General features: G+C 40.3%; 1 protein-coding gene across 5 annotated transcripts in view; it reads left to right on the plus strand.

The window, feature by feature from the left end:
* STX7 (syntaxin 7) overlaps positions 1–21,942 on the plus strand; it is a 36,471-nt gene that overhangs the window by 281 nt on the left and 14,248 nt on the right. For 2 of the 5 annotated variants that reach the window (XM_064649459.1, XM_064649462.1), the window contains exons 2-4: positions 7,825–7,965; positions 20,439–20,508; positions 21,783–21,873. In XM_064649459.1, the coding sequence (XP_064505529.1) occupies positions 7,884–7,965; positions 20,439–20,508; positions 21,783–21,873 (243 nt within the window). In that variant the 5' untranslated portion in view covers positions 7,825–7,883. Of the gene's footprint in view, positions 1–183; positions 352–3,824; positions 3,963–7,824; positions 7,966–20,438; positions 20,509–21,782; positions 21,874–21,942 lie in introns of those variants that run through there. The other 3 variants (XM_064649461.1, XM_064649463.1, XM_064649460.1) reach the window with 3 other exon arrangements.

Raw genomic sequence — 21,942 nt, forward strand, 5'->3', positions numbered from 1 at the left:
AAGGGCCGCAGCGCCCGTCGGGCCCTCACTGGGTTCGGGGCCGCCCCCCTGTGCCCGGCCCTGGGGCGAGCGGGGCGGCTGCGGGTGGGACTGGGGTGACGGGGGTGGCGGGGCCGGGGCCTCGGCGGGGGCAGTGTTGGAGCGCAGTGGGTCGTGACAGCACCAGCCCCTTTCCCCTGCACCCTCCCGGGACGCCCCCGGTACCGAGGCTTTGGACTGGGCGCTGGCCGCGATGCTCTGAGAAGGGAGTTGGGGCCTACAGCGGGTGTTTTACAGCAGCTTGTGTGGAACTGTAGGGTAGGACGCGCCTCCGCCGTGTGGAAGCGCTCCCCGTGCTGTTCCAGGTCCGAGGTGAGCATGTCAGCGGGAGGAAGGGAGATTATAAAAGTCACCGATGTAAATACCGACCCCGGGCCTGGCGCGCCGGGCCCCTGGGCCGATGTTATCGCTACTTTCCTGGTGAATCACTCTCCGCTGCATCAGGGATGGGCACTTCTGCAAACTCTGCAATTAAATGGAAGGTTTCGCTCCACTTTCCGTGCAATGCAAGGCACTGCATCTTAAATTGAAGAAGCCCAGTGATACAATCGCAGGAATACTTTGCCAGAAGCAAGGTGCTCATGTGCTGTGACCCCCTCCACTGACGAACAAGCCTTGCAAAGGCAGAGGGCTGTGCCACGGGGCGAGGGGAGCGCTCCTGACGCGTTGTTATCCAATCTTGTGCTTTGCCAGCAGTGCAGCCCTTCTGCTCAGAGCTTGCAGTTTGTGCAAATACTGTTAACAGAAAAGAAAGGTGACCAAAAAAAAGTTAAAATATCTTAAAATTAGAAGAAAGTGATGCTAAATGGTGGCGTTGTTATAAACTGTGTTTGTGTTCCCTTCATGAAGATGTCTTTTGTAGTCTTATGGCAGAATATTAAGTGGCACTCTTCTTGGTGACTTACACTGAAGTGAAACTCTTGGGGGAGGAGAAAAAAAGAGACCATGAGCTATATGTAGTTATTAGCATCCTGGTGGGCCTCAGAGAGACTCGACATCCATTGCAGTGAGATTTTGTGCAAAGGTAACTTCTCCCTTGGTGTGCTTGATCTGAGCACTTGGTTCAATGTGAACCAACTACCATTAGGGAGATTTGGGTTAGACTATCTAGCATGCCAGGTGTGCTGTGCTTCTAACCCATCTTCATTTTCACATGAAATGATGTTTGTCTGTCAGTAGCACAAGAAACTAGGCACTCTGAAACGGTCATTTCAGGTCCATTTTCAGACCTCCTGTTCCCTATCTTCCCCAATAGTTCTAGACCCTAGTGTTCATTTTCCTATTCCTGCTTCATCATCAGGCCTTTAAACACTTTGTGCACTCCTAGGAAACATAATTCTCTTAAGGCATTTTACCAAGAACTAAAATGTTCTTTTAGGCTTGTGAAAGCATGTGATTCTTACCTACTTCATTATAAATATCAATGTGGATGAATCAGACAATTACAAACATTTTATTTTTTTTATCTGTGTATGCTAAGCATTGGTGATGCATTAGGCCTAGTAGTATTTTAGGCTTCTGTAATTTAGTTTTTCATGCTGGGCAGTTTAAACGCCACTGCTTTAAATTGCATCTTTGTTCAATGGAATCTTTTCTAGGAAAAATGACTAAAACACTGACCAGTGGCACAATCTAATAATTCTTTCCAGGAAAAAAAAAAAAAAGAAAGAAAAAAAAGGAAAAAAAAAGTACTTATAGCTGTTAGACAGTGTAAACTTGGTTTTGTTAGGTTCCAGCATCACTAGTGTTGCAAGGCTGAGGGAATTGGGCAGAGTGGATAGAAAATTATCTTTTGACATCTTTTGTGTTAGTGTTGCTGCAGGAGAAATAAAGTTTTAAATGAACTTTTTCCTTCCCTATATGGATTTAAGTTTGACTTCACCCAAAACTAGATCACAAAAAAAAAATAAATCTGAAAACTTTTCTTTTAAGAAGACCGGAAGGATTTAATTTTGTTTACATGTTTGTTATGCTCCACAGTTATTTTTTTTATTATGGGAGCCTACAGCCTGCCTTTGTGGACCAAGATTTCAGTACATTAAGAGCTGTAAAAACACATAGTGGAAAATATGATATCTGTCTCGTAAATATTTTAGCTTAAGTTTAAAGAAAAAAGAGATAAGTCCAGAAAAAAACTCCGACCTCCCTCATCCCCACTAGAGAAAATAGTGACAGATTTAATACTCACCTGTATCTCACTAAGTCAGTTGCTATGAGTGAGTTATGAGAATCCCTGAGGTGCTGTAGCAGGACATCCTTATATTTTCTGTAACTAACATTGTGACTGGCTGAAATTTTTGCTGAAGTCTTTCAACAGTTTATCACTTTTACTTGTGTTTTCACCCTGCTTGAAGGATTTTAAACTTTTTTTTTTTTTTTGTGAGGGGGAAGCAGTTTACAAGGGAAGTCTTATTGTTGGCAAGAAGCTTTGTTACTGTGACCTTTATTTAGGAAAAAAAAAAAATCACATAAAGAAAGCCCCATGACTTGTCTCTGGATAATTAAGGGCATAAAATCAGATGTAAATTCAGATCAGATTTAAATTTCCAAGTGTTCTATTTTTTTTTTTTGCTTTCTGAAAGTTAAGGTTCCATGTAATCATTTCTAGGTCCTGATGCTGAAACATTCCTCAAACAGTAAAGCTATTGCTTAAGGGTTCTTATCCTAATGTGTATGGTCTAGATTTATGGGAGAAGGAAGACTTTTAGAATATCTAAATGAGAAAATACAAGATAAATTACGTACTTAACTGTAGCTGACTGGAGCCTTGAAGATATTTAGGTGACTGCTGTGAGATCTGACACATCATGTCCTTTTGTCCTGATGGAGCTTGCAAGAATGACACCGGGGAGCTGCTTGGTTTTGGAGTTCCCAGTTTCTTGTCTCTACATTCATAACCTATGGAAAATTGGATCTTTTCCCATACCTGACAAACACCTTTCTAGAAAATATGTTGATACTAAGGTTCATTTTTGCTCTGGTATAGAGTGACAGTGGAGGAACCAGTTAGTGCAAAATTTATGAAAAATATGTAGAAGTCCTTTGAATTCTTTAAACCTCAAATATGTGCAGCGAGGTCCTGCTTCAGGGACTGTTGATGAAATGTCCTGATTTTTCATTTCATTTGTGACAGTGGACTCGGTTCCTTTGACTTTCTTCAGTAGCTTGGCAAGCTGAGTTGCCACTAGGTATACTCCCAAAGACAGAGATACTGAGTGGAACATAAAAGGTACAATCAGAAGCTCACACCTGACTGAAACTTTTAGGGGAACTGAAGACTACCATAGATGGAGCTCTGTTCCAGTTTGAACACAAACTGTAATTTCCTCAGCTGCAGCAGATTTTTAACTTCCCCAATTTATAAGTTATGCAGCCAGTAATGCCAAAATATATCACAACAGAGCAGTTAAATGCTGTGGAAGTGAAAAGGAGTAATTTCTATGGAAATTCAGAATCTTGATGAATGCTTCTATCCCCTTGGATGGAAGGAAATGCTTGGTACATGCCTGGTTTGTTTCCTGGTGGTTGAAACCCTGACTTTGTCTGGGTCAAAGACATAAGCAAAAACACCAGTTGACTTCCCAAGGACCTATCTATCTGTGTTTTCAGAGGAGTTTGAGTAACTTAACACTAACAGGTGAAGGGTGTGTGGGTTGAAATAGGGTGTTTTTTCAGTTCAGATGCCCATGTTGCTGTGAAAACTAGAAGGCTAAAGTGTGGTGAAGACTGAGAGGTGATGAGAGCTGATGGCTGACCCCTTACATCTCTTTCTGTCTGTTCCCCAGGCCAGTAGCTTACTCTGTCACCAACCTGTGTTATTAGAATACTCATCAATAGCATTGCTAGTGCAAGAATCTGCATGGAGTAAACCAGCTGTGAATTTACATTGCTATCCTACAAGTTTACTATAAATCTCAGTTCAGGTATGTGAGCTGATACAAAGAATTGTATCAACAATCAGAGAGATCTACATTTGCAGATGAAAAGCTGAACTGTATCCTGTGGACTTTGCAATCTATCATCTGAACATCCTCTCATTATGTGTTGTGTTTGGCTGCCTATGTAGCTAGAAAGTTGAAAAATTCAAAGTCTTATGTATTGTACAATCTGTACATTTGTCAGTATAGTGCAGTGTAACTTGTTTAAAGATACATATGGTTAGCTGTAGAAGTTTGCAAGACAATGAAAAGCAGTCACTGCTTTTGTCAAGAATTGGATGAAATAGTCAGTGTATATCTCTTGATTGTAATGATGCTCCTGAGAACAGTGTTACAGGAGCTGTTCGTGAATACAAATATGAAAGAAGAAAAAACAATCATGAAAGACTATGTTAGTTCTACAGAAGGTAATTTGGTCTTTTGCGGCATTTTAACTTCAAACATATGTTTAACTTTTAACATTGACTTTTGACATTAACTGTAATATTTAACTAAAAAGTATTTTTAGTCAGTGCTAGCCTTGTAGCTAGCATGCTACTAAGGTGTCTAGGAATAGTCATAACTTCAAAAAAACCCCAATCTGTCAGCAGTTCTGAGAAATCTTTTTCAAACTAAGTGTTTAGGAAGTTTCTTTGGATGTTATGGCTATGATTGTATTTTCCACTAAATTGGTAGATTTCTTTACTTAGTCAGTACAGCAGGGTATAGAGCTGTTTATTCACTTTAAAGTTTGCATGGCTTTGGCCTTACAATCCAAATTCAGTGCAGTGTTGCCTAGGGTTTCCAGAAAGATCAAGGGTTGTTACGCCAGCCTTGGTCCAGATAAGTGGTATTTAGGCTGTCTGGCTGACTGACTTCAGTCAAAATAACTTGAATCTGCATGTGGTACAGACAAAGTCAGGAAATGATACTGCAGAGAGCTGGCATGACTAGAGGGCAATTGTGCAGCAAGTAAGTAGAAGAGTGCAAATACACTCCCTGTCACCTCATCTGCAATCAGGTTGTTCATTTCTAGGGGATACCTCAGGGCCTAAAGACTCCAGGCAGGGTTTGGGACCCTAGTGGAGCATTCATTTCAAAGTCATGCAGGGTTTGTCTCCAGAGTAGCAGCAGCTTGTTCATCTGGCAGAGGTGGTGTCTCCTGCAGGGCAGCAGGGGTGGGCCTGACCTTTGTAGTTACGTCCCTGGTGAAGTTTTGGGCATAACAATGACGGGACCCATACAGTGTCCTGGCTTCACTAAAGGTCATTTCATATCATAGAGATACAAAAACAACCAGGGCGTTGCTGCCTGTATTAATACGGGCATTTCCAAATAATATTTGGCAACAGGGAGTGTTAATTGTTTGTACTAAAAAAAAAGTTTGTAAGGACTTGGGTTTGCAAATTGTAGCACAGCTGTTATCATACTTGACAAATCAGCTGGCCTTTTCATTTCCTTCTTTTTACATATTTAATGTACTTTCTTTTTCTCTCCCCTTGAAACTGAGTTTTAGCAGTGTCTGTTAACCAGAAGCTGATAGACCAGGAGAACAGGACATTGCTTGGAAGGCACATGGTTTGGGTTGAACACTGGAAATGTGGGAAAGTGGTGAAGTTAAAATGTTGAACCCACGAAGCTGATGTGCAGGAGAGTACAGCCTGGATGAAATTGTGGGATTGTGTTGGATGCATTTATGCTTGATTAGTCTGCATTCTCACTGCAGAACAGATAAACTGCCAGTTTTGATTTGCATGGGTATTGTAATCCATGTATTGTTGATTTAGATTTAGGATATGAGCATATGAGCTTGTGCTGAACTTTGGTCTGTATGGAGGAAAAAGCACCTCTAAAAATGCATTTGAATACCCAAGTTGTTGAAAAATGAATTCATATTGAGAAACACATCAGATGAAACAGGATAAAGTGGTAATTCATAAGATTTAGGTGACACTAGGTTACAACTAAAGCTGAAGTTGATACAAATTATTGATCTTTAGAGGAAATAAAGTGCCTTCTTCATTCTGATACCTTGTGTGATATCTGATGGGTTTTTTTCCTAGTAGTTATATAGGCTGGATTGTATTGATGGGATAGGTGATCATCATCATCATGGCTAGGCTTCGAGAATGAAGATTTGGGAAGGGCACTACCCACGTTTGTTACAATGTGGAGTGGAAAGCGTAGGGAGATAATGCAGTCAGAAAGACCTGTTGGCAGATTTTCGAGTTTAGGAACAATAGAGTTTTTGATCATGAAGCCAACTCCTGAGAGATGCCCAGAGTTGGTTCTGGGCTTACCTGACCAAAAGAGTGTGTAACCGGCACCCTGTTCTCTAAGGCTGCCTTCCTCATGAAGGCGAACTTCACTGAGAGCAGCAATGTCGATGCTGAGACGTGACAGTTTATGGGCAGTTAGGGCAGAACGACGCTCAGGACGTCCACTATCCGCAGAATCGAGTATGGTTCTGATGTTCCAACATGCTAGAGTTAATTTGGGTACACCTTTGGAGGCAGGTGCGTGCCTTTGTCTTTTGATCTTTGTGTGACCACATTGGAAGAAGACGCCCGTTGGCCTGCGGTTAACCAACCGGGTGAAGGTGGAGATGAGCTTTGTTTAGGCCACCTTTTCTAGGCCCCTCTCCAAGTGGAGCAAGCAGTGCTGTCCTTGAAAAGGCTGCTTGGTCATTCAGGGTACTGCCCCAAGAGACTGTCATCTCCGGTCAGTCTCAAATGACCAATGTCCTGAACCGCCTGCATGCAGGGTTGGGTCTGCGGCTTCCAGTGCACCTTTCACCTGCCATTTCGACCCTCGCCCATTGCTGTAGGGCTTTGCAAATGTGGGTAAGGCCTTCGAGCCTGTGCAATGGATTTTTTGGGTGAGATGCAGTATGCGTGGAACTCACCCTTTAATCCTAAGGTTCATCTGCCAGGGCTGAGTGAACTTGGATGGTGGCAGCAAGGTCCTCAGGACGTAGGTTTAATTGGAGTGACCTTCTCTTAGATGGATGGCCTTACAGGGCTAAGTAAGCTCCATCTGCCCGGGTTTGGAAATTAGAGTTGTCTTTCTCCTAGGAGGGTTGCCAGAAGGCTAGTGAGCCCATCCTGCCCATGGACATATTGTTTCTGACTCTTTGGTTTTAACCTGTCGGGCATGGGAGACCCTACCGACGGCATGTACCATCGCCAACATAGCTTGCAACCTCATAGGGGTACACAGGCTTCCACCCCACTGAGACCCCACGGCCCGGTAGACCCCCTCCCCCTCCCATAAATTGGACTGGCAAACCTCTGTGTGCTCCAAAGTTCCTCCTCTCTACTCTCCTCCTCCGAGGCGGCCACCGGGAGCCTGCCCGGCGTGGCCGGCGGCTGCTGGAGCTGGGGGCCTGCCACCTGCCCTGCATGGCTGGGATGGGTGATACAGGGTATGGAAATAACAATATGATTAGTTTGGGACATAATTCTTTAGAGGATTTGGCATTTTCAGATTAAACATCAGTTTTCTTCTGGAATGGCAACAAATGAAAATGTATACTCTTTCTTTGATTACAGTGGGGAAAATATGTAAGAAGTCTGACAAAGGATGTAGCTTCTGTGATGTGGCTCTTGTAGAGTAATTGCAGATCTTAAGCTGTGTGTATTATTAAGAATCTCAGTAGTAAGAGCTATTGTAGGAAATTCAAAAAGGACGTCATATTCCTATTTGATACTTTTTAAAGTGTTCCCTTAAATTCTGTCCTTGAAGTACTGTGTTTTTGGAGAGAGTAAGCATTAGTATATAGAGTTTTCTTTAATCTTTTCCTATGTATTCTTCTTTAAGATGGTGAAGACCTTTATAAGCCAATGATCAAAATTATTGTTTTTTATAGGTAGAGACTGTCTGACTGTTTCCCATTGTGGATGATCTTTACAGCAACTCTACTCAGCCATGTCGTACGGACCGGGTTTTGGGGATCCTAATCAACTAGCCCAACGCATAACTTCTAACATCCAGAAGATCACGCAGTGCTGTAAGTTGCATTTATGCATTTTTTTATAAAACTTCAGTAGTGCCCCCATTCAGGGTGAGTTTCTCAGATTCATTCATGGGAGTTCACTCTGACTCTGCCCACTCATTTGGCACGTTTGTGTCACCCTACACAGCATGTTCAGTCCTTCGTATATGTGGTTAAGAGTGATCTGCCATGGGGAAGTATAGTGTCACTCTATATTCACCAGTTTTGTCCTGGCCAGTTATATGGCACCTAAAGATTGGTTGACATGTTTGCTGAGCAAGGACTGCATCAAGTATTTGCTGAAGCTTTAATTGTTTAGCAGGGACAGAAGCTGTGGCCTTGCAGTTTCCTCTTGTGTGTGTGTGTGTGTGTGTGTGTGTGAGGCAAATACAACTTGATTCACAAATTATGCAAAGTATACTGTTCATCAGAAGGGAGGTATCCATGAACAGCACGTGCCTAGTTTTGGCACGTATGTGTTTTATGGTGTTCGGAATGCAGAGTGCATGCAGAAAGAAGTGTTTTATTATTAAAACTTCAAATGAATAATGATCAGTTGGGTATGTCAGTTTTTATTAAAATGTTGATCTTTGTTTTGCACGACAAGTTCAAGGAGTTGGTATTTTTAGCACAGGTTAGTGGCACAGTTAGTTTAGCACAGATTAGGGTTTTGCCCATTTTTTCAGCTACATTTTTTATATTCTTCCAGATAGAATTTCTTAAGATCTCGATAGACAGGAACAAAAATTGCAATTTTGCTTTATTGAAAAGTTTCTGTAGATCAGGGTTGTATTTCCTCAATATAAGATTAAGAAGTTGGCTCTCTAAAAGTCCTTATGCTTGATTTCTTAAAGTCTGCTCAGTGAATTCTTTCAGTCTCTTGGCATCTAAGTTGGTCCTCCAGAGGCAACTGCCAACCTGTGACAGACACTGAGGCTCCAAGATGCAAAAAGTTTTGTTTGTCAGGTGAAAACATAAAGTCAAATCAGTGATTGAAACTGGAGCATTGTGAAGACAGTTGCTGAACATAATTAACCATTGTATACTGGATGCAGCAATTCCTTAATCTCATCCTTTCTTTTCCATATCTTCTCTTCCTTCTACTGTGTGTCTTCTCCCCTTGTGACAAACAAGGCATACTAAAAGCAAGCTGCTCAGGCTTAGATAGAAGGAGAAATGCCAGAAAGACGTGCAATCCTGCTGTCTTTTGCATTTTGAAATTTAGACAGCTAAAGTCTGAGCAATAGGCAGATGCGTCTGCCATTCCAAGTCCAAATGTCTCTTAGCCCCACTGCTACCTGGCTTCAGAAACAGGAGATTTGCCTTCAAAAGCTCCAGCCAAGCACTTTTATGGTTCTGGTAGCTACACAGCTGGATTCCATCCCTTACTTTTCTGTAGACCTGATTGAACTGTAACCACTCAGTTACTCTTGTAGTCCATTCTCTGTTAGATTTTATGAGGATCTGGATCCTATGAACATCGAGAACATGTTTCCCGGACTGAGTTCTCTAAGGGCTTATGTACACTTTTCTAGCTCTTTTGTTCCCATGTGTAATACCTGTCCAGCTTTCTGTTGGAAAGTGTGAGCTGCAGGAAGTTCCAGGTCAAACAGGAAGAAACTTGCAGGCTTAGAGACCTGTGACTCTGAGAAGTGCTGTAACACATGGGAAGCCTGAATCACATGTGCTTGAATGAGCTGCAGCATTGTGTGCTGAATGTCGGAGAGGTCAGCGATGCCGCCAAGTCATGTCTCACTGGTTTGGTTTCAGGTTCGTGTTAACAGTGATGAGAAACAGATCTACAAACAGCTAGGGAAATTTCAGATTTAAGTAATAAAACCAAAGAAGCATATGATGAACTAGACTTGGGCAGCTCCTAAATTTGTCTTAGAGAACACAACTGATAATTAAGGTTTCAAAGTCTATCTGTCTGGAATTGAGTCCAAAGTAACTGTAATTCTCATTCCAGGCCTATCTTATATCTGGTTATAAAATCTAGATGACCTACATTTCATATTTCAGAAGTCCAGTGCATTTAAAGGTGGTTGAGGTTTTTCCCCAACTTTCTGGATATGAAGAACAGGAGTATGGAGAAGAGTATATATGGAAGAATACCTATGGGGTGTAAAGCTCCAACGTGTCTGGGCTTTGCAGATGGAGAACCTATTATCAAGGTGGTTTAATCAGTGTTTACTGAAGGAGCAGTAGTTCTAGAACTGGGTTTCCTAGATTGCAGTCTCACTTATGTGGCAGCTTAATGGCAGCTGCTCTTGAGATAAATCTCAATGCCTTCTTTCAGTATTTCCTTGAAATATTTCATATTGATCACTCATTTACAGCAACTGGATAGACAAGGAATAAGTGTGATGCACAGATACAAGGTGAGATAGTAAGATATATTTCTTTGTGACAAAACAAGTCCTGCCTGCTTACAAATCTGTATTTCTACCAGGCATACTGGGATATGCCTAGGAGAATGAGAGCATTGAATACATATGTGATTGGGGTTTTTTTCTTTTTTTTTTACCTCCTCTTCTTGAAGGGCATACAATTGTATAAATGTGATCTCTTTCAACAAGTGGAAAGGTGAAAGTGGATTAAGCAAAACAAACAAAAAGTATAATTTAAAGTCTTTAAAATATGTTGCTTTCAGACTTCTTACAACTGAAGATGAAGGGGAGCATTTCCTTGAAATTGACTGTTTTCTGCATTTAAAAAAATTGATTCTCTGTGTGTGGCAAAAAGAGGGAAAGCATTTTATTTAAAAAGATGTTCCCAAGAGGGAGCAAAATGGGAGTTGCATTCCTCTACAGGGAGAAGAACTCCACAGTTATAAATGTAGGAAGGATATGGTTAGAGGAATAGGTGCCTCTTCTGCTCAACTGGAAAGATTTGACTCATGTCTCTGACAGGAACTGTGCAAGTAGTAGCCAGACATGCTTTTTCCTCCCCCCGCATAATTCTTAAATCATTCTCCCATCTGAGGAAGCAGATTAGTATGCCTTTGGTTTGCTTAGCTTCTAATATTTTATTTGTAGCTACCAAATATGTCACTCAGCGCAACCCCCAAAGAAAAGCAAGAAGGATGCAGCCTAGATATATAACTGTCAAGTCTTCACTGGCATCTTAAGCTGGGCTCTGGGAGCTGTTGCTTTAGAAGCAGTTTAGAATGCTGCCTTTTGCTTGGGAACACAGAACAAAGACTAGGATTGGTAAAATACACTCAGTATTTGAGTTCTAAAGCATTTCCGGTTTGCAAAGAGTAATCAAACAGTTGGAGAAGCTATGCTAGCTGAAGTGATGCATTCATATTCCTTTGCTTCACTTCCCAACTCTTCCAGGTCATGTCAGGATTTTGTGCAGAGGTAGGTGCAAAGCAAGTAAGAATGGTATAATCTACCCTTGCTCAGTATTGGCAAGGTCAGTGATAGAATATTTGACTTGTTCATGCACACTGAAAATCAGCCCAGCTGGAGAAACATGTTCTGAATACTGTAAGATAATAAAAATTAAATAAAATTCAATAGCCATGATCCACATATGGCCAGAGGGAGTCTGACTTTGAGAGATTCTTTCTTATAAGAACTTTTGCTTTCTGCTGACTTTCTTTGCTGTTTGTTGAGGTAGCACAAACACCAATTCATATAGAGCACATTCCCAGAAGGCCAGCTTAAGCCAGCAGCATGTGATAATTGTCCTGTGACAACAATTTTGTTCAATTTCTGTTGCATCTCAAGTTTTGTATAAGCCAGTGTTTTCACTGAATGTTGTTAAAATTGAAGTAGAATTAGATCAATCATATGACTTTCCCATTCACTGTATTATATTTTATATAACTGTAGAAAATCCTAAACATAGATTAAACCGTGGAAGAAATTAAGAATTTTGAGAGATGCCTTTTTGCTGTCGTTTAAGTCCAGTAAGTAGCTAAAACGTTCAGCTAAAACAGGCTGAAACATTAATTAAAAACTCTGTCTGTCACCAACAGGTTCGCATGATTACTCTTAGCTAAAGAACACAGAGAGGCACATGGAAAATGAATGAAATCACTGAGGTGTTAAAGTCAGAGCCTGTATGAAAACAGAATTCTGTTATATAAAATGTGGTTTTGTACAGGTGTGGTTTTAAAGCAAATAGGCTTAAAGTAGAGCTGGTTGAGATTTCTAATGATGATATTGTTAGAAATTTCCAATTCGCTGCAGTTAATCAGATTTAACTTTATGGAACAAATTTTGTATTATTGTTGCTTTTGTCAGAAAGGTTTCTTGGATTTGAAATGAAGTTTCTGTAAAACCTGGAAAAGGCTGGTTATTTAGGGATTTTAAGCTTCCATTATGGTCCTCCATTTTGTGGACTTTTTCAAGGCAGAAGAATTGAGGAGAAATTCATCTATTTTGGGTCTTTGTAAATGCTTGTCTTTCTGCAATGAGGTGAAGTTATGAAGTCCGTAGTTCTTTTAGAAATAAAAAATTTCTGAAACCTTCAAGCCTGAATCATTTGCATGCAGTTACTAAAGGCTTTCTTCTATGTAAAGTAGCACATATATATATTTAAGGTAGTTTGCCTCACCGATTTGTTTGTGAATCTGGAGTTTGTTAATATTTTTCTGTGGTTTGTCCTGTTTGTTAAAATATTTTGATTCTATGGAAAATTACATATGAAACAGTGTCTGATTTGGATGATATTCCACAAGAGGGACAGGGATTTATTTATGCTAGCAGGAGAATAGAGTGAAAAATGGATCTTCCATGTACACCCCAGCATACTTCTTGTGTTATTATGTGCAGAAAAGGTAGATTTTTTCCTTGACCTACACTGTATTGCATTACCTTAGTTAACTAGTCTGGGCAGGGTGGGGAAGAAAGACCTTTGTAAATTAAGCCATCTTAGTTTGGGAGCAGTTTAAATAACAATTGTAAAACCACAATTTACAAATAACAAGGTGTCCAGGGAAGACATCCACAATTTTTACTGCAACTCTTACTTTTGCTGATGGAGCAAGTATAAATGGACTCACCTTGACAAGATTACTTTTGCAAAACAGCCTGCATTTTTTCAGCAGGGGAGAAGGGATATGGCCAGGGTCCTCATGCTCCTTCCTATCTCTAGAGAGTTATATTTCAGAGTCTCTCTAGGGTACTTAAAGTACCTGTTCCTGCTCAGTTCTGCTGGATCTTTTCTCCTTGCGGACAGGAGAGGAGGAGATTGCATAGCAGTCTGACTATACAGAGAGCCCTCTATCAAATCTGTAAAACTGCTGTGCTGTGCTGGAGGCTGCACTCTGGTTAGGGCTCAGAATAAGCCCAGGTCGGTGGTTGATTGTGAGTAACCCCCGGAGTATCAGCAACTTGTTTGTGTTGACTAGTCAGTGATGTGTTGTGTGCATTGCTTCCATGTTAGCTTCTGAGTTAGCTTCCTGTAGTAATGACCTGTCCTCTTAAAAAAACCCAAACTTTCTTCATGTAAGTGGGTTGGGTTTATGGTGTTTGTGTAGCTGCATTTTACTGCAGAACTGTGCCTCATTTTCATAACTTAATAAGTGACTGGTATTCTTTAGAGGAACATTCAACCTTTGGGGTTTCAGGGAGTTACCAGGGACACTTTAGGATATAAATATAAAGTGATTGTAGCTTGATTTAATGACTTCGCCTTGGCTGAGCTGTAATACTTGACCACATGATCAGTTATTGTGCACTTAACCAATGTGTATTTAGTGTGTTCTATGCCCGCATTAGAAGAACAGGCATTATTTCAATTCTACTTCACAGTGTTCTTGAAAGACCATTTTAGATGGGAGTACATTAGCATGAAATAATTCCAAAAGCACTGAAAAAAATGAAGGCAGATCCTGAACTCCAGACATTGTTGCTGATGTTCCTGGTCACTTTGGGGCATGATTCTATTTAGAAATGCTAGAAGCTGTAATAAAATCTAGAGAAAAGGTTACAAGACTGGATGTTTTCCCACTCTTCTATGCTCAAAGAGTCTTTAGTCTTTAGAGCTCTGAGGACAATCTTCACCCCCCCATCCTCATTTTGTTTTCTCCTTCCCACAGTAGTTCAATTACTCTTTTTCTCTGCTAATGTATTATCCTGCTTCAGAATAATCAGTGTTATACATTAAGACAGAATAAAGCAAATAACTTAAAACCAAATTACTGATGTTTTTAGATATTTGATTCCAGTTAGGTGAGCTCTTGGACACAGGAATGCTTTTTAGTAAGCTGGTATCATTTGGCCGGTCTGGTACTTGATTCCTCTAATAAACTGTCACTCTTGGTTAAAGTAGGGCTAGCAAGGTGTGCAGACAGCATTGTGGCATTGTGGTTTATGTTAAATTTTAGTGAGCGTGAACTACACTAATAGCATTAAAGAAACACACTCACACAGAAGACTTTCATCTGATGAATTTATTGCAACTACATCTAGTTTCAACCCCCTTGCCATGGACAGGGGTAGCACCCACTATATCAGGTTGTTCAAAGGCCTATCCAACCCAGTTGTGAACATTTCTGGAGATGGGACGTCCACAGCTCCTCTGGGCAATCTGTTCCAGTGCCTCACCACCGTCACAGTAAAGAATTTCTTCCTAACATCTAATCTAAACCCACCATCTTTTAGTTTAAAACTATTCCCCTTTGTCCTATCACACTGCCCATATAAAAAGTCACTCTTTCTCTTTTTTTATAAGCCCCCTTTAAGTACTGGAAGGCCACAATGAGATTTCTCTGGGGCCTTCTCTTCTCCAGGCTAAACAACCCCAACTCTCCGACTGTATCCATAAGAGAGGTGCTTCAGCTCTCTGATCATCTTTGTGGATCTCTTCTGGACTTGCTCTAACAGGTCCATGTCTTTCTTGTGGTGAGGACCCCAGAATCAGATGCAGGACTCTAGGTGGGGTCTCACAAAGGCAGAGTAGAGGGGCAGAATCACCTCCCTTGAACTGCTGGCCACACTTCCATTGATACAGCCCAGGATGCGGTTGGCCTTCTGGGTTGCTAGCATACTTTGTAGGCTCATGTCCAGCTTTTTATCCTCAGGAACCCCAAAGTCCATCTTGGCAGGGCTGTTCTCAATGAGTTAATCACCCAGTTTGTGCTCATGTCTGGGATTGTCCCAACCCCAGTGCAGCACCTTGCTCTTGGACTTCTTGAACTTTATGAAGTTCTCATGGGCCCACTTCTCAAGCTTGTCTAGATGGATGGCATCTCTTTCTTCTGTTGTGTCAAGTGCACTGCTCAGCTTTGTGTATCTGCAAGCTGCTGAGGGTGCACTTGGTCTCACTGTCTGTGTCATTGATAAAGATATTAAATAGCATCGGTCCCAAGGCAGAGCCCTGAAACACCTCTCGTCACCATCCTCCAGGCAGGTGTAACCATTAGGTTGCTGTGTGTAACAGCTTTTATAAAAGATTGATCCAGGAATGTTTTCTGCAGCATCTGTTCGTCAAGTACCCTCAATTGAAGTGCAGAAGGAAAACACATTGAATTGGATTTGAATAAATTGAGGAAGTCTGTTGTCCCCAGGCAGAAGCAGCTTGAACTGGTGTAATTTTAACAAGTAATTCTTTTGTTCCAATAACCTACTCTGAAGAGACTGTGCAGTTTATTAGATTCCATACAACTTAATCTATAATTGGATGTGCTATTTGTTGACTCACTTGTTCAGCTGGACACTTCTCAGCCCTGCAATCTGCTCTTCATTTCCATCCTCTTAGTTGGTTCATTGCCTTTCAAACATTAGGATTTTACTGAAGGATTTTGGTGGGTTTTTTTCACCTTTTCTTCTGTAGCAATGCTGTGGTGTTACACCCTGTACAATGATTACTTATTCTCAAATGGAGATAACATTATTTGCACTTATGATCTTACAGGCAAGAAGTTATTTATATTTTGATCTTCATTGTATTAAATTATTTGTGTCTTTATTTTAAGTTTAAAACTTCCTGTGTGATCTTAAACATTCTCATGTTCAAGGACCAGAACCAGCAGTTACATCAACTTGTGGTAATGAAACAGCTTTCCAGAGCTGGCTTAAAAACAGGGCAAGATGAGGAGGAAGGAGATGAAACTTTCTTCTTTTCCTAGCCAGCTGTTAAGCAAGGGTAGTGTGTGATTCAGTATGTCAAATATGGTTTTATCTATGAAAAAAAATATGTATTACAGATCTGTCAGGAACATGCTTCTCAAATACTCCTACCTGTTAAAAAATGTAAATATTTCCCTTGTAACTATGACTACTTCTGTAACTCCTGTGGAGAAAAGGAAGCCTTTTATCTGAGACACTGTTACTTTTTCTTTCCTGTGCCTTTTTTTTTTTTTTTTGGTCTCTTTAACTAGAGGGAGAGCTTCCACTAGCTAGAAATGGAAGCACAGTTTGGCTTAGTAAAAGAAAATGTAAGCTAACTCTGGAATAATTTTCTCCTTAGGAATTCAGGTTAGGTCTTAATTGTTTCTCTGGCTCATCATTAACCATGTCTGACCTGTTCCTGAGCATGTGACCAGCCTGAGAGTAGCTAAGTAGCTTTCATCCGCTAATAGCTGTGTATTATGAGATCTAGATCAGGAATGCTGCAATTACAAGTGAAAAGTCTTCTTACTAATATAGTATTTCTTCTTTCTAAGACAAGATTAATTTTGGGATGAAAAAAGATTCTTTTCTTTTGTGTGCAAGACAGCAGTTGCTTGGAAAAACATGCATTTTGCTTGCATGGTATTGTGTACCCTGCTTTCTGTGCTGCCCAGTTCCCAAAGGGGACTTTCTTTCTGCAGTGGTTTATTGCCAGCTGCACCTGGCAAGATGCTGCTCCTGCAGGATTGTAGTCTGAGCCCTAAAAGAGCTGTTGATTTTCATTATATGCAAACGTGTACCCTGATCTTCAGTGTGAAGTGATCTCAGGAGTTCGCACACTTCTGATGCAAACTGTTCCCACGTCCTGGTGACTTTGGTGAAGAACGCCTGTGTGCACGTGGTGTGTGCCCTTGTGCAGCTCCTGAGCAAAGTCCAGCAGCCAGCTGTATACATCCAAGGAGCCTAAGTGCTAAAGTGAGCCAAAGTGTCAGACTTTGCACTGAAATGGATTAAAATAATGTACAAGATCCAGTCAGTCTCTGTTACAGGATTGGTAATGTCCAGGACAGGAGGGACATCTGGTAATCAGATTACTCCTGTCTTTCAGAACTCCTTGGAAAGTTTGAAGGATTGGGAACTGGGGAAGGGAAACCCATAAAGGGTGAGGTAACCTAGGAACCTGTCAAAACCGTGCTCTGATCTTTGGTCCCTGACTGTTACCAGTAGGTTTACAGTGCAGAGCTAGGCCTTTGTAAGCTGGGCGTAAGCCTTTGGGTCTCCGGGACATTTGAGTGTCACTGGTGATTTGAGAGGTACCAGAGCAGATGCCATGAGCCTTGATGTGACAGCCTGAACTCCCTGCACAGGGCCGAAAAGCTGGTTAAATGAGCGGCTCAGTACCCTTGTAAATACCACCATCACCTGTGAGGCCAGGACTTTAGGGACCTCTGTTTTATGAAGAGTAATCCCAGGCTTCCAGCAGTTTTGCTCTTCAGTGCCAAGACATTCTCCCTGCTTATTTCACAAGTAGGGCAGTAGAAGGAGCAACTAGAGGTTGCTAACCTTTAGGAAGAGAGGCTAAGGCTGCCCTGCTTTTTCCTTGAGGAAAGGAAGGGATACTAACTTGATTTAAGAAGTTTCGAAGGTAGTTCTTGCTTTGAATCAAATTCTGTGAGATCTCTGTGTGTACATGTGAGGGAACAAGACACCTTCTCTGTGTGATTCAGGTGGTAGTGTCTTAAAGCCTGTTTTAAATCTTGCTTTTATCAATAAAGCTGTATGAGTGCATGAGTCTGAACAAATGTCTATAGTTTAGGTGTTTTTGTGATTATGTGTATATTATAATATCAAATATTTGAATGAGAAGTAGCTACAGTAAGAAATCAGTAAACAATCCAAACCAAAACAATTATAGGACTATAAAGAAATATATGTTTTAGTCTCTATACACTCCGGTGTGTTTATATTAACATGAAAGAGTACAAAGGATGGATTTCTTTAACTCATTAACCTGCAAGCATACACTGTAAATCAAGATTTCAGGAAGGTCACCTTCTCTACTACCCATATTATACTGGTCCTATCAACTTGCTTTTGGCTTTTTTATGAAGCAGCTTTGGGAATAGTGCTGAAGACTTTTGGACAAAATTTACTTTTAATGCTCTGCCTTTTTTTCTGCTTGCTTACTTGAATAAGCCATGTTTCACTTTTCTATGCAATATACTTCATATGAAAAAAAATTGATATGAGAAATGCTGGGTTTTTTCTGAATAGTATTCTGATTATGAAAGGTTAAGGTGGAAAATGCTAAATTACAGGAAGCACAGAAAAATGGTGTTGGTTCAGTCCTTGGGGTTTTTTTTCTTTATTTTATTTTTTTCCCTCGTGACTTGAAAGCCCGTTAGCACTTTACTATTTTGATGCATGCTACAGACTTTCTGGTAAAATGTATTTTAATTTTATGCTGAATTCCTGAGTTGTAAGACTTGCACTGAAGTGAACTTCCCTCTGCATCTGGAATTGTACAGCTGACCAGTTATGCAGTGCTGGCTTTTTATTTTCCCTCAATTATCTACTAGTGTTCAGCTTTAGAAGTAGGATAAATATGTAATTAACTTGGGATGCAAATATTTTAAATATAGGCCTTGTTTCAGGGAATTTTTATTTAAAACGCAAACCTACATTTTCTGTACTTGCGGTTAAATAACGCACCTCTAGGTGGCGGTAGGACACAGCGGAACTTTTTCTGCCTCTGTTTTGGTTTTCCTTTTACTCTCACTTTTAAAGGTACATACGGAATCACTGAGCTCCTTGGCTCTTGAATCAGAAGGGAGAGTGCCTTGGAACAAATAAAGGATAGCTAGTGTTCAGTTTTATAGATATTAAAACTCTATACTATTGAAGATAACACTAGCCAGTTATCCTTTTGTTTGTTTGTTTTAAATAATGCATTACCGTGACCACAAAAAAGAAGCTTAATTGACCTGAACCTGTGTTTATCAGTACGTGTGACCAGCTGCAGGTGCCCAGGAGAAGCATGGGCAGCTGGACAGTGCCTCAGCCCAGCAGTCAGGAGGCCCCACTGGACAGGAAAGGGCTGGCTCTCAGTGACTGGTAGTCAAACTGTAGGCAGAAGTCAAAGATTTTCACTTCGGTTTTGCTGCTTTTCAGCTCAATTAAAATATAAGCTGAAACCCATGATGAAACCCATCTTACAGTGCTATTCTCCCTCAGAAATTCTGTAAGTAGTTTATGCTCCTCAAACATCTGCCTCGAAGTATTTTATTTTTTTACCTTGTGCAAAACTAGGTACTAACTTTCTCCTGTTTTGATATTTTCATTACATGAGTGTGCACAGAAAGAATTGGCTATAGCAGCTATTGGCATTGGACGATATGTAAAGCAGTGTAGAAAATCCAGTATCACTAATTCACTGGAGACTTGCTATGAAAGAAAGATTAGAATTAATATTATTACTAAAACTGCTTTAAGGAATTCCAGTTTTATCTAACTGGTTAACATAAGTCATAGGTTATTTTCTTCTTTTATATGAAGTTCTGTCTCTTACAAGTCTCTTTATGGCATATGGAAAAGTACTCTTTTTGGTTTTTTTTTTAGTATGGTTTTCTTCATTACATAGAGTTGTCACTTACTGCATTTTTAACTGTGTTAGGGATAAAAAAAAGATAGTGTGCTAGTAAAGTGAGGATCCCACAAAGTATGATACCAACATATTTTCTACTGACTATGCAGTATACCAGTCTGCCTGGGGAAGGCCACAGAAATACAGGGAAGACAAGTCTACGCCTAGCTGAGGGTCAAGCAAAATAAATTATTCTGGATATATATTCTTTTGTTTCAGAACATGAGGATGTTAAGCTGAGATAAAGCATCTTGAGGATATAAGTCTTGCAGTGTGAAAAACTACGTATCCTTGAAGTTTCTGTGTGTTTTTCTCCTTGCTTTCTCATGTGACAGTAATATATACCAGGCTGAAAATAAGGCTCAGATGATATATGACATTTTGCTGTTCAAAACTAATATATTTTATGAAATACATTTAAAAATCACTGGCAGTTTGTATCCCACATTTAAAAACATAAGACTATCAAAATATTAGAAGTCTTGATTTAGACTTATTATAATGAAACTATCAACTAATCTTTAAATTACCTGTTTCTACCTAAAGACTTGTATACGTTCTCATCCTTTGTAAGAAACCCTGGGCTTTGTCCTTGGCAAAAACCATTTAGTAGTTGTTTTGAGACTTAAAAGTAGAGTCTTTGTAGGAGGTTGAAAAAGTCTTGAGTTTCAGTTTCTGTCAGCTTATATTGCTTTAGAATTATCAAGCAAAAATGCATAAAACTATGCAGGAATTGTCTTTGCCCCATTAAAATTTCTCTTCTTCTTCTCAAACAGCTGCTGAAATACAAAGAATACTACATCAGCTTGGAACACCACAAGACACGCCTGAGTTGAGGCAACAGCTGTGAGTACTTCACACAAAAATGTTTAGTTTTGTCGCATTGTAAACAATCTCCTGGTAGGTGATGCGGTCATTTTTTGTTAGGTAGAGTTCTTGATTTCACTGAGAAAGGTGAATATAGGGATGTATTTGAAACTTAAATGTTGAGATGTGCTTTCTAAAATTAGTTTTGGATAGTCTGTAAACTAGAGTCATCTGGTTTGCCCATGCATGTTGCCTGAAGTATCAGCATTCTGTAAAACCTGTGCTCTATGTCAGGGAAGGGAAAGTGGCACAACCACAAAGCAATAGCACTGTTTAAAAACATACACCTGTACCCCTCCACTCCAGTCAACACTTCTAATCTGTCTGTATAAGTTTCACTAGGTAATGAATATATTGGGGTGGGTTTTTTGTGAGATGGGGTGCTGAGAGAGAAAGGGGAATGTCATTTTTAGTGATGAAAGCTGCAGTAAGGGATGACATTATAGGATAAACATGTATCAGAAATAGTAATCTAACAGCAGTGAAATCAGACTCCAGGGCAGATGCTCTGCTGTAGTTCTGTCACCTAAAGGTTGTCTTTCATTAATATGCCTCTGGCAGAGACAGTCAGCTGCTTTTTCCACTTCTCTGTGTGGTCTAATGAACCAGTATGATTTTTTTCATTAAACTCCTTTACCACATTAATCTCAGCATCATAAATGCACATAAGTGACATGTTGAGCTCACCCTGTAGGTGAGAAGGTTGGCGTTTTCGGTGCGGTTAATGCTGCGCTGTGGCCGTTGAGAAGTAGGAGGATGTGTGTATTGAACCAAAGTCATCGTGTTCATTTTGTGTGAACAGCCAAATTGCTTTATAATACCCTGAGTTCAGGGCCCATAAGATTAGCTAGGTACAATCCACAGTGGGTATTCTACTGGTGACTGGGAATAGGTGAAGATATAGTTTATGCAATAACCTGACATATCTAGGCAAAAATTCACAACTAAACAGGATAGAAACTGTTGTGAAGGACATGTTTCAGTCCCTTTATGGATGCAATATATACATCAAGTTTCCTTGAGCTTTCATCTGTCCATTTTTCACTTGTCTGAACATTTGGCCTTTTCAAGAGTTATTTGATTATTTTAAATATTGATGCTGATGGTTTGATAATAGCTTTGCAGAGTAAAGAACAGAGTAAAGATGGCTTTGTGTGCTTTAGAGACATTTAGTGCTGCTGCTTTTCTGAGAATCAGTAAAATTCAGCAAAGTAACCCAATGGTCTCTAATGAAAATTTGCATTTGATTTTAGGCAACAGAAGCAGCAATACACCAACCAGCTTGCCAAAGAAACTGACAAGTACATTAAGGAGTTTGGAACTTTGGCTGCAACAAGTGAACAGGTATAAAACAAAAGAGCATGGCTTGTTTGACTATCATGTTGGCTCATGTAGAGTATTTGAGTCACTTCA

This window comes from Pseudopipra pipra, chromosome 3 (assembly GCF_036250125.1).
Source record: "Pseudopipra pipra isolate bDixPip1 chromosome 3, bDixPip1.hap1, whole genome shotgun sequence".
Lineage (NCBI taxonomy): Eukaryota > Metazoa > Chordata > Aves > Passeriformes > Pipridae > Pseudopipra > Pseudopipra pipra.